Source organism: Gobio gobio, assembly GCF_949357685.1.
Source record: "Gobio gobio genome assembly, chromosome: 21".
NCBI lineage: Eukaryota > Metazoa > Chordata > Actinopteri > Cypriniformes > Gobionidae > Gobio > Gobio gobio.
Window position 1 is genome coordinate 20,640,934 of NC_137117.1, and position 12,889 is coordinate 20,653,822.

The 12,889-nt window shown below is 36.4% G+C and overlaps 1 protein-coding gene across 9 annotated transcripts; it reads right to left on the minus strand.

Moving 5' to 3' along the window:
* Positions 1–429: 429 nt before the first annotated feature.
* Positions 430–12,588, minus strand: mxra8b (matrix-remodelling associated 8b). Of its 9 annotated transcripts, none has more exons than XR_013815485.1 (11): positions 12,430–12,557; positions 11,445–11,471; positions 11,040–11,342; positions 10,837–10,938; positions 9,728–10,216; positions 4,872–5,030; positions 4,685–4,715; positions 4,495–4,565; positions 3,688–3,760; positions 2,675–2,752; positions 1,789–2,580 (listed from the first exon to the last, which is right to left on the minus strand). XR_013815485.1 is itself a non-coding variant. In XM_079803235.1 (10 exons), exons 1-10 carry the CDS (start codon positions 12,446–12,448, stop codon positions 2,555–2,557), a joined length of 1,305 nt encoding a protein of 434 aa, XP_079659361.1. In that variant the 5' UTR covers positions 12,449–12,557; the 3' UTR covers positions 430–2,554. The 9 variants fall into 9 exon arrangements, 2 of the variants coding, with proteins under 2 accessions (XP_079659361.1, XP_079659362.1); XR_013815486.1 differs by having other exon boundaries at positions 3,688–3,788; XR_013815488.1 differs by having other exon boundaries at positions 1,790–2,580; positions 3,688–3,788; positions 12,516–12,539.
* Between the last annotated feature and the right edge of the window lie 301 nt (positions 12,589–12,889).

Genomic DNA, 12,889 nt, shown 5'->3' on the forward strand with positions numbered 1-12,889 from the left:
AACTTTATTTTTATTTTATTATAATTTTAATACTGTATTTGAATATAACATATAAAATAAAATGAATTCAAATAGTATACAATAAATGTAACTATTATAAACTTTTTTAGAAAATATTTGTATAAATATATAAATAATAGCTTGACAGTTATTAAGCCTCTTTTCACTAAACATTTGTTGGGAAATGTAATTTCAGGGTCTATTTTGTACCCTGTATGTGAAAGTGCCACAGCCACATCATTAATCTAATACTACAATCAATATACAATATACAGTACATTTAGCATTAGGATTTATAATGAAGCACTACACACATTAGACAATATATACTGTCATTTTGTAGCAAATCAGCAGCCCTAAATAAAAGATGTCTCCATACATATAATACAGGAAAAAGGAAAAGTTAATAATGAACGAATACTAGTGTTATCCAATATTTTGGCCAATTTATTGCATGATGTTGCAACCGCCACCATACAGAATGACCTTATAGAAAACATCCTCAGAAAACAGAAAAGTGTATAAAACTATACAAAATGACAATGTTCTGTAGTTTTGCAAGCATGAAAGTACCCCCAGTTTCAGACATTTGAGCCATTAGATATTTTTGACAGCAGGGGGCAGCTTTGTCCTTTTCTATACTTCCTGTATCGTATTCCTGAAGTTATTTGATATTTGTTTAGGAAACGCATACAAAACAAGCCTACGAAAAGTAATGCAAACACCAGGCCCGAGTCAGAGTCGGTTAAAATGAAATACTCCGGCTAAACTCGATGCTCATATTCTACATCGCACACTTTGCCTCAGTGCACATGAAACCTAGTGGAGTTCAGGAGCTATTCTAAAGAACACCACTGGCTGTGTCGTGGATTTAATCAGTCAAAACATCTTTCCTCTTTGCTAAGTTTGTATATAAATATTTGCCTCCTGAAATGCACTTCTCTACAATTACACAGCAAATAATTGAAAGTTGGAAGCCCTTGTGGGCTTAATAAGCTTCCTAATGCAGTCAAATGTCTTGGTGTTCCACTTATGGGTTAGAGAGCAAAGATTTTTTTTTGTCAAAAATATGATCAAATACTGGATTTTTATAATTACATTCTATAAATGTAAAACCTACAGTTAGTAGTAGTAGTAGTAGTGTTTTTACTAAACAATACTGATATATAAGTTAAGACGTTATTAGAATCTGGTAACAGTGGATCTGGACCCACTTTATATTAGGTGGCCTTAACTACTATGTACTAACATTTTAATGAATCATTTGATACAATGCACTTATTGTGTGTACATACATGTCTTTACATTGTTCCTACATGTTTAAATAAACCTGCATGTAATTACATCTGTAATTAATTTCAGTAGTTACATTCGTAATTACACTGTTGACACTTCCCACACCTAACCCTACCCTTAAACTTACCCTTACCACCACAACTGTCCCTAACCCTACCCATATCCCACCTCAATATCAGCAAAAGTGTTTTGCAATACAATATGAACACAATAAGTACATTGTACTTATTTTTTGATGTAAGTACATAGTAGTTAAGGCCACCTAATATAAAGTGGGGCCGAGGATCTTAACATTTGTTAGAAAGATAGATAGATAGATAGATATAGATAGATAGATAGATAGATAGATAGATAGATAGATAGATAGATAGATAGATAGATAGATAGATAGATAGATAGATAGATAGATAGATAGATAGATAGATAGATAGATAGATAGATAGATAGATAGATAGATAGATAGATAGATAGATAGATAGAGACAAAATATTTCAGAATTAACTTTATTATATTTGTACATTGGTCCTATACAAACATGATCATGTACTGCCACTTTAAAGATAAATGTACACTCCAGATCAAATAAATCTACTGTATAAATGCTTCATAACCTATGTAAATGAGAATTACTGACCAAAAAATATTGCTAGAAAAATGATGATGAAAAATGCTCATATTGCAGAGGCAAATAACCTGCAACTGTGCCCTCTACATAATGCCGTGAATCAAAATATGAAAAAAGTCAATGGACCAAAAAAGTCCAGGTCAATAGGACTCAAAAGGAAAAGGATTCATAGGAAAAGCAACATATAGATACACATCAGAATAGCACAAACAGTACATTAAATTGCCTTTGAAGTTCCCTTGTTTATCATCTTTGACTATTTAGACCTGAAGCTACAGCTATTTGTTTGCTTCCTGAGTTTTAAAAGTAATTTCCATTCAGATTCAGACACTTACAGTGGTTTCTACCACACAGAATTTTAGAGTACCACCAAATGCTGAATTCAGCAAATTGCCTTGCCACATTTTACATGTGTGTAACTTTAATTCAATCGATTACCCTTGTGAAACCATCATAGTACACTGTGGTTATGACAAGAAAATGATTTCAGTTAAATTGATTTTATAAGATCATGTAAGCATTAATTATGCTGTAGAAAGACAGTAATTCCATTCCTGTTCTCAATGTAAATGTAAAATCCTTGAATCTCTTCTCAATCAATACACTCTGGACCAGCCAGCAGCTCAATACGAATCACTTCCATGACATTCTCTCCATTTCTTTAGGTGAGAGGAAGGAAGAAAGAGAAAGTGTGTGTAAATACATCACAATTCATCTGTCCGGAACGAGATTCACTAATTGAGACCACATTACCTCTGTTGAGATCAATAACTTTTGGAGAGGGATAGTTGTTTGCCTCTGCCCTTCCTTTCATTATGTTGTTCTTGAAGTCTAAAGAAGAAGAAAAAACAAGGATTTCATCAATAAAAGCTGATGTAAATATGAGGATATTATGAAAAGGTATGGTAAATCAGACTTATTAACGGGGTCATAAACTGAGAAATCTAATTTTTGTCATATAAGAGGCCATCATACTATAAGAATAAACTATCCTGTAAGTTTCAGAACTGAAAACGTCCTTGTTAGTCCAAAAACAGCTTTTATTGTTCCCAAGCCCAGATAACGACTTATGTGCCTATGAAAGACCACTTCTGCAGAAGAAAATCAACACCTACTTCATCATTGCAACTTTGGCCCCCGCCCACTGTCGTGGAGAGAAGAGTGATACAGGATGGACTACAAATAACATTACCTTCCAAATGTGGTTATTTTATTTATTTTCAACAATCTGAATGTCTCAGTTGAGCATTATTATTTGTATGCTGTACATTTCACCGTGGATTCTTTTTGTAAATCAGTCGCAATTTCGCCACAGGCTTTGCAAACAGACTTTTACGACTCTCCGGTAATGCAACAATAAGTAACCATGTTAATTCTAATGCCTGATCTATGACCAGTGATTTTTGATATGTAATTATTCATATACAGTCAGATTATATATAGAAAGCGATCAAAGAATGCTCCCTTAACAATCGCTGGAGCTGTCAATCAAACAGTGCGAGTTTATCAGTGACTGAATTCTGGACTGTCGCCAAATCTCTTATTTACTTTGCATTTGCACTGTTAAGTTATGATGAAAGCATTTTGTAAGTGTGCAGAAATCAAGTTGCAATGACGAGATCCCTGCATTCATGTGTGCAATCTTACATGCCACAATCTAAATATAATGCTATAATCAACACTTTTCACGATTAGTTAACCTTGAGAGCTGTAATAGTAAAAACTTGCTAAAAGTTTTTGAGAGAGTTCCACATGTAATACTTAGCTATTTCATATGCAAAGATGTTAGCCAATCACAGCAGTGGACATTTACACTGAAGTCTCACAGCAGACACGCCCCTTCAAACAGAGCGTTGAAATCAGAGGGCTAAAATCAGGGTAGGAAAAATGCCTTTTATTTTTAATTTTTTTAAGTAAAAATCATACTAACATTATAAGTGCACCACAGGAAACATTATAAAACAATAAAACAATGCAGTTCATGACCACATTAATACATTTCACTGGAAAATGTAAACCCTTTTTAAAAAACAATAATCAACATATTAAAAAAATCAGTCCAATGTCAATGTAGTCGTTGTTCTTGAGAATATTTGAAATATCAGATCACATTCCCCTAGATTTTACAGAGCAACAGTATCTGTTCTGGTTATTTTGCAAGTATTCATAAAGTTTAGATTTTTAAATGACCTACTTCAGCTTTAAAGGAATAGTTCACCCAAAAATGAAAATTCTGTCATCATTTGCTCATCCTCAAGTTGTTCCAAACCTGTATGAATTTCTTCTGCTGAACACAAAAGAAGATATTTTGAAGAATGTTGTTAACCGTCGTAACAGTTGATGGGCCATGGTACTTTTCTCCATGCTATGGAAGTCAATGGGGACCATATATTGTTTGGTTACCGACATTCTTCAAAATATCTTCTTTTGTGTTCAGCAGAAGACAGAAATGTATATAGGTTTGGAGCAACTTCAGAGTGAGTAAATGATGACAGAATTTTCCATTTTTGAACGAAATATCCCTTTAAGTGAAACAGTTTGAAAAATTATGGAAAAAGTGTGGTTGCGCTTACCCAGTCGCAAGTCTTCCTGATTGTAGGGTTGCAGTTCTGTGGCATCGAGCTCAATGGACGTCCTGCGACCACTTCCAAGTAAAACAAAAGTTATGCTTTTAATTTATTAGCAAGTGCAAAATGATTATTGTGGATCTTAATTTACTTAAAAACAATGGAGTCAATTCAATAGTCTATTTTCAATCCTTACCTCTCAGACCTTCGAACCTCAAACTCAAGCCCTGAAACAGATATTGCATAAAATGTCAAAAGAAATTTCAATAAGAGCCAAGCTTAAAATCACAAAGGTATACATTTTATTCAGACAGTTTGCTGTTTGACTAAAAAGCCACACTGGTTTCTTTTTCTTGTTTATAAAATCATCCACATGCTCCTACCTTTCTTTCTGCAGTGCCTCGTGATCATAATGATGCCAATGAGTATTAAGAGAAACAGCAGGAAGATTGCCAGGATGTAGCCCACTTGGTGCAGGAGATAAGTTTGAGTCTCAGGCAGGATTACATTCAGGACGTGAGGTGCTTCCACCATGTTTGTTTCTGCTCACCAAGGGAAAAAAGGAACATGAGAGGACCAGATTGATGAGAACTCTTAAATATCTGATATTAAAACACTTAATTTATGCTGTACTAAAAGCCAAGAAACGAAGCGGAAAAGCCCAAATTGCTTGTTTGGGCTGGCAGGCGAGGGGGGAGAGGGACAAGGTTTCATGTCAGAATGGCTAAAACAGGCGTAATGAGTTCCAGACCTGATGTCATGCCGCAGCAATGGAGAAAAAAACAAAAACCACTAGAACGGGAAGCAATAGTGCAGGCGGAGAGAAATACCAGTACTTCATGGTCAGTCTGTCTGGAGACATTTTCCATTTATTTAGTGCCCCACAACAACAGGGAGAATTCTCTGGTATTGCAAATCAGTAGTGCTCTTAAGACAAAATAAACCAAACAAACCCACTGAATACTGCTGTTTGTGTATTACACAGTATTGGGAATCTTGTTTTGGGCTTAACACCACAAAAAACATCTTCAACCCAAAACTAACAGACATTATGATTGCTTCATGAGTCAGTATGTCTCATTGGAATGAACAATGAGGAAATCAATGAGTCCCACATGCTAAGACTGATCATATTTGTGTAATACTGAAGTGTTTAACACAGTGGCGGCTGGTGATAATTATTTGGGGGGGGGGGGGGGGGGGGCGTTTTTTTCCCCGGCGGGGGTGGGGGGTGGCAGTATCAAAATGCATGTTGACTAAATTCAAGCATTAAAGAGAAAACAGTGTCTTCACTTTTAGCTCCGAGTGTAGCTTCATCCTCTGTCACTGGCCTGCTGCTGGATTTGTAAATCGCGTTGGTCCAGTTCAGGATCCTTTATCCTTTTTTTTCTTCCAGCGGACACCTTGTGAAAGAATTTGGTTTAACTGCTGCCATCTCTACTAAAGTGATCATCCTAACAAGGTTTTGGCGGAGTCGGAGTGACGATGTCGCCCGCGCACTTTCGCTTTAGTGGCCAAGAGCGTAAAGTTGAATGACAGGTGACGAGAACCAATCAGATTGGATAAAATAACATGTCTCCTATCTGATTTGCCAGGGACGCAGCGACCTGCGTCCGGAAGAGGGTCTTTAAGAAACCAATTAGAGACCAGCTTCAGGTCACATGCTGCCCGTAGATTTTTGGACATCTATTTTTCTGGCATCCCTCGCGCATGAAACCGCATGAAACATATTGAAGAACATATAAAATAGTTAACCGATCAAAGCGAGTTTTTATTAAATGCTGAGGCTCTTACTAACAGCTGGCACATTGTATGAGTAAACTATTTTATTTTTATTTAATTTTTATATCATTTTTGTATACATGTATATTTCTGGAATTTTGATGGGGGCGGCGCCCCAGCGCCCTCTATTGACCAGCCGCCACTGGTTTAACATTTAACAATACAAAATGTATCAAAATACAACTCATTCACAAATCAGAGACTGACTTTTTTGTTCATTATTTATAGGACAGCCAGAAAAAAAAAAACAAGAAAAAAAAAGCTGGGAGAAGTGGGATTGGGATACAACATGAGCCAGATTCAAAAGCTGCAATCCAATTTAAAGGCTGCATTCATTTGGCAGAATGCGTCACAGCAGCGCGACAAAGGCTGCTTACAAATACATCCTTCGTTTCCAGTGCCACGAAGGATAGAACTAGTGGATCCTTTGCAGCCTAGCATATCAATATGATGACTGGATTTTTTTGAGACAAAACAAAAAAAGCAGTTAAAACGTTGACCTGTATCTCATAAAGATACGATTTTATAGATGTTTTTTTACTCAGTATTATTTACATAAATGGACCAAGGTGTTTGTTCTCAGACAGTTTAATATGACTTTCAAAAAAGTCCAGAACAAATGTTTCTGGCACTCGTCTACAGCAGTTGTCACAGTTGCTAGGTGAAAATAGCAATTCTTTGTTGGCTAGGTCCCATTTAACGATGTCCGATCTTCGTGGACTTCGAAGGCATGGCCTTTAAAGTCGGCGTCCTTTGAAGGATGCAGCCTCTAAATCAGGACACATCAAAAGTCATCAGTTAAATTGCTGCATGCGCACTAACTTCTTGATTACAGCTCTAACTTTTTAATGATTTTGATTAAGTTGAGAATTTTTTATTTATTTAACGTCCTTAAATAAACGTTGGAATGAAGATTTTTATTTGCAGATTTTTAACCTACGCAGTGCCGCTTTAGAAAGTTTTCTTCACCACATCCTGTTATGCAAAAGACTTATTGAATGTATTCAGTGTTTTTCCTTTCCTTTTAAATAAGGCGTTTTCACCAAATATAGTTGTTTTACCTGTATTTTGCATAATGTATTTATGTTATTCATACTTTTTTTTCTGTTGGGACAGTAAGAAATAAACTGCTAAATAAATAAATTGCTACTACAATTTTAAATATTTAATTGGACCAACAACACGGTTTCGTAAACTAACATTTTCAATTGGCTCAAGATATTATTTCTGATTGAGACAATGTTAGCAGACTGTTGCCACAATTTGTTTGTTTTTAGACCTGATCAGTCACTAGAAAAGTTGGAGAGGTCTGAATTTTTTTACAGTGTATAATTCAGTTTAAATTAAACATTTAAGGGTATTTCATAAATGTTGAGTGAAATAAAAAAACTGAAAAGTACCCATTTTGCATAGCAAAATAAGAAATAGTAATATATTTACAAATATTTAAAAATAATTGCTTCTTTTTTACATTTAAGAACTACAAGGTCACATTCAGACAATATCTTAAATCTATAAGATAGATGAATGGCACTGTGGCATCTTTTTCTACTTAAAGTGGACTGGGGCAAAATGCTTACAGACATGAGAAGATGTGAATCTAACACGGACCATTCCCCCTTTGTGCTTTCATGTTACAGCGGGCCAGATGTTGTACAGATGTTGCTTTTCATGTCGGAATAAAGCCCATTGCCAATACAAGATGGGAAATATTGTCAGAGCAATGATTGTAAAATCTGCAAACCCCAGGAGAAAGCAAGACGTTGTCGTGACCTTTTGTGGGGCTGTTATAGTTTATAAAGTGAGCTCAGCCATTGCTAAGCGAAGGAAATATGATGCCGTCTTCCAATAAAACCTCCCCCACCTCCTTTATGACCCATTCACTACATTTCTGTTGAAAACATTCACTCGTACAAACTCATCTTTACAAGTGTTTTGTAACAGACGGCAGGGACAGGGCCAACATGACTGGAGTGAGTCGATCTGAACAAAAGGACAAAGCCATTTCAAAAAAGAAAAAACTGAGAAAGACAGACGGAGAGATTGCTGTAAAATTCCCACTGCAGACTGGAAAAGACCAAGAAGCAAAAATTAAACAAAGAGAAAAAAGCAGGAAGTAAATATAGCCCAGTTCTCAAGCAACATTCCTCCCCCAAACCCAAATATGTATGTAAAGGGATGAGCAATGGAACTTATTAGGAGAACACATATATCTTGCAAGCCAACAAGCTAGGAAAAGGAAAAGTGCTTTGTTTATCAGAAATTAATTCCTTAATCTGGCATGCAACACAAAAGGAAACGATGTGGAATTTTTAGACAATCATCATGCAATCAGATCCAGGTCCATGCAACCATACAAATTCTGACTATAATGATCCAAAATGACAACAACAAAAAAATCATAAAAGTGATCCATATGGCTTGTGCATTATATTCCTGTCTTGTCTATTGAAGCCATATAATAGCTTTGTGGCCTTGGAAAAAAGCTATCGTATGACTTCAGAAGACGTACTGCACAATTTGTTCAGACTACTTTTATGGTCATTTTTATTGGATCTTGACAGCCCTTGGTCATTTTAATAGCAAGAGCTGCATTACAATTCTTCAAAAAACGAATAAATTAAAATAAATTACACCATACAGGTTTTGAACAAACTTAAGAGTAAATAATGACAAAACAAAAAAACAGTATTTGATATTTGAAACAACAAATAAAAGACTTAAAGTGTTAGTTCACCCAAAAATGTTGTTCCAAACCTGAAGACCTTCGTTCATCTTTGGAACGCCATTCAAAATATTTTTGAAATTTAAATAGGAGAGCTCTCTGACAGAAAGGTAGTAAAGACATTGTTAAAATGGTCCATGTGACTGCAGTGGTTCAACCTTAATGTTATGAAGCAACGAGAATACTTTTTTTGCGCAAAAAAACAAAAAAAAATAACTTTATTTAACTTTACTTTATTCAACAATTTCTTCCGGTCTGTGCCAGTCTCCAATGCTGCTGACAGTGTAAACAGTGCAGCACTTCCGAGTACTACGGCAGAACGACGGCTCACCATTGGCTAGCTGGTTGACATGCATGCGTCGTGGTGCTCACGTGAACAGCGTCGACCAATGGTAAGCCAGCGTTCTGATGTAGTGCTTCGAAAGCACTGCAGTGTATTTACAATGTCAACAGCATAGCATGACTAAAGTCATTATTTTTGTTTGTTTTTTTTGCACACAAAACGTATTCTCGTCACTTCATAAAATTAAGGTTGAACCACTGTGGTCACATGGACTATTTTAACTATGTCTGTCCTACCTTTCTAAATAGCTGTCTATGGAGGGGTCAGAGAGCTCTCGGATTTCATAAAAAATATCTTCATTTTTGTTCCAAAGATGAACTAAGGTCTTACCGGTTTGGAACGACATGAGGGTGAGTAATTAGCTTCATCACATAAAAATATTCTCTTACTTGGGTCATCAGCAGACAGGACAGGATGAGAAGGAGTTTTCGGTGCTTCAGTAGAGGAGCGCACTGGGGGCAAGGGCTGGACAGAAGGCCCGATGATCACTCTGAAGATTCGTCTTTCATGTAGGCCACAGTAGTGATGGTGAAGGTGGCAGGAATACAGGCCTTTATCAGAGGGCTGAATGTTATGGACGCTCAGGGAGAAATCCCCAATGGAGAAGGCATCAGTTGAGATGTTCATCTTATTCCGGAGAAAGAGCGGCCCATACTGCCGATTCTCTCCGGAGGCGTACATGTCGATGAGGCGGTCTGCTCGGTCACGGGTGACTCCAGGAGCCTGCCAGTCCCAGTGGACCACCTGCTGCTGCCCCTCGTCCCTCTGACTGTCCGTCCACAATTGTCTGCGGTTCACACACGGAAGCACCACACTCTTCCCCACCAGAACCACAAACACGGATTTATCGCCATCCCAAACGCGCTTTTCCTTTCGAGCTGCAGAGATTGACATTTTTATGAAGACATTTAACAATATCAATAACATGTTTAATTTATATATGCTTTTCCAAAACTCAAGGTTGCATTTCAGTAATTTAAAGCAAAACTGTCATTTTTTTCGGTTTTATACAGCTTAAAATACTTCCTGTTCCAGTTAATGCAGAGACATTATCAGATTGATTTGTGACTCTGTAAATTCAGGAAACATGTTTGAAATCCATAATTTCATCATAATTTGTCCTCCACTTGGTGGCATAGAAATGACATGGAAGTATGGAAGACCATTTCCACCTTAAGGTCAAATATAAAAATGGTGAAATAAAGCCACATTATGAGAAATAAGGTCATGTTGTGATATTAAAAAGTCACATTGTGAGATATAAAGTCACATTGCGAGATAAAAGTCATAATTGTGAGTGAAAAAGTCACTGTGAGATACAAAATCATGTTCTGAGATACGTATAAAGTCACAACTGTGAAATAAAATGTCTCAAATGTGTGAAATAAAGTCACAATTATGAGACGTAAAGTCACAATCACTTTTATTTTTGAATGGTTAACTTTGTGGCAGAAAATTCTAGAGTTTTTCAATATATATGTGAGGCTTATTATCTTACGTGATTTAGTGATGTTGAGCTGGATTTGAATGGACTGGTGGACCTTGCAATAGTGGTGATGTAGGTTGCAGGTATAGATCCCTTTATCATTCGCATCCACATCTGCACAAACAAAACATCAACACAAGAATGGCAGGTATTAAATATCACAAGTGAAAAAATCAAAAGAGTGACATAGACGCGGTCTAAAAGGATGAACCTACTATTAATAACTAGTGAGAAGTTTCCATCACTGAAGGCATCTTTCGAAATAGTAATTCGGCCCTTGTTGTAGTCATTGTACAAGCGCTCCGTTCCCCCTGAGAACATATCTAAAACGCGCTCCACAGTGTAATCGGGTTGGTTCCGGATCAAGTCCCAGTGCACGACGCGCTGGCGGTCCCGCAGGCGATCCTGCCTCCAAACCATCCGCTGGTTATGACACGGCAGAACAACATCTGACCCGGCTTGAACCGTAAGGTTCCTCGCCTCCACAACCACACTCTGCATGCTGTTTTGTCCCCAGGCTAAAAAAGTACACAAGTTACATTGCTTTATTCATTTGGGTTTATATGAACAATACTGGAGCACTGCTATCAAATAATGTCCATGTTTTGTTGCTCACTCACCACATGGCAAGATCAAGGCAGTGCAGACTGAAATGAGAACAAAAATACAAGCCTTAGAATTATAGAAGGTGTCATATTTCAACAATTTACTGAGATCATCTGAAGATATAAATTTGACATTTGTCCTGTTGGCATTTCCACCACCAAAATCTGGCCCAGATCACTATTAGCATCGATCAGAGCTCTTATTGTGAATACAGACATGTTAAAACTTAGTTCGGAGGCGTAAAAGTCTTATTACTAAATGTTTTATTTGCTGCTCTGCCAACACAAAGACATTTTGCAGGGAAAGCAGCACAGAGGATCCATTCATTCCTTTTCAGTCAGGCCTGTAATGTAGAAGATAAATACTGACTTTTTGAAGGGCTCTGAACAACCACCACTAAAAGTACACAGCAATGGTTGTCTATCTATCCATCTATCCATCCATCCATCCATCAAGAAATAGAAAAGGTCAATGACACAGAACATGGACAGTCAGTGCATAATAATATATTTTATATGGGGGAGGTGAAATATGACAGACTTAAGTTAGAGTTAACCCTTAATTTACCACAGCAAAACAACACACAATATGTTTAAATCAGATCAAGTAATATAATTTAAAGAGATAAGGGGAGGGAGGGGGTTTACAAAGAGAGCAAAAACAAAGCAAACGAAAATATTTTAATCTAAATCGTCTGCCAGATATATGCATATAAACATATGTATGATTTTATATACATATGAATCATATTTACACACAACTGACCTAACAAAAAAACAAAGGGAATAGTTGGCATGACGCCAGCACGAGTTCTGCAAGACTTAAAAGAACAATATCATAGATAAAAGTTGATGCACAATATCACATTTACTGTGAAGGAAGCAACACAGAAGACAATATTCAGTGTTGTGTACGTGAAAAAAACCGTCGGAAAACAGTTTGAAAAAGCAAAAAAAGTAAATTCGTCAACAACAAAAAAAATTCGTTTTAGTTACTTACTGAATGTCACAAGAAACATGTCCGAAAAGTGGTGAAGATAATTGTTAAATCTGGTGCGCGATGAAAGCGTGTTTCTGTCACCTCACCTCATATGTTCGTCGACCAGCGACAGAAAACAAAATTCTTCTGCTCGTCTGGACCACTGACATGCGCCTCCTCCAGAATATTAAACATCATGAAATACTAAACTCTCTCACATTACCTGCACATATTTTTTAAATTACACCTATTTTAACAATTTTTGCTAAAAAAAATAATAATAAAATAAAAAACCTAAACGCAGCATATCTTCATTTCACAAAAACACCAAGCCAAATCATATTTTACCAAATAAAAAATTATTATTAAACAGACTGTTTTTGATACATATATAAAAGCTATTTCAAACAACTATTTAATTATATTGCCAGCATTTATGACCTCATACTACTTGGAATATTTGCACTTTAATTTATTATAA

Coding starts and splice junctions, on each gene's coding strand:
- mxra8b (XM_079803235.1), bottom strand. Junction 10,939..11,039: donor CTTCTCACTAGTTATTAATA/GTAGGTTCATCC, acceptor TTGTTTGTGCAG/ATGTGGATGCGAATGATAAA. Junction 4,716..4,871: donor GAGGCACTGCAGAAAGAAAG/GTAGGAGCATGT, acceptor TATCTGTTTCAG/GGCTTGAGTTTGAGGTTCGA.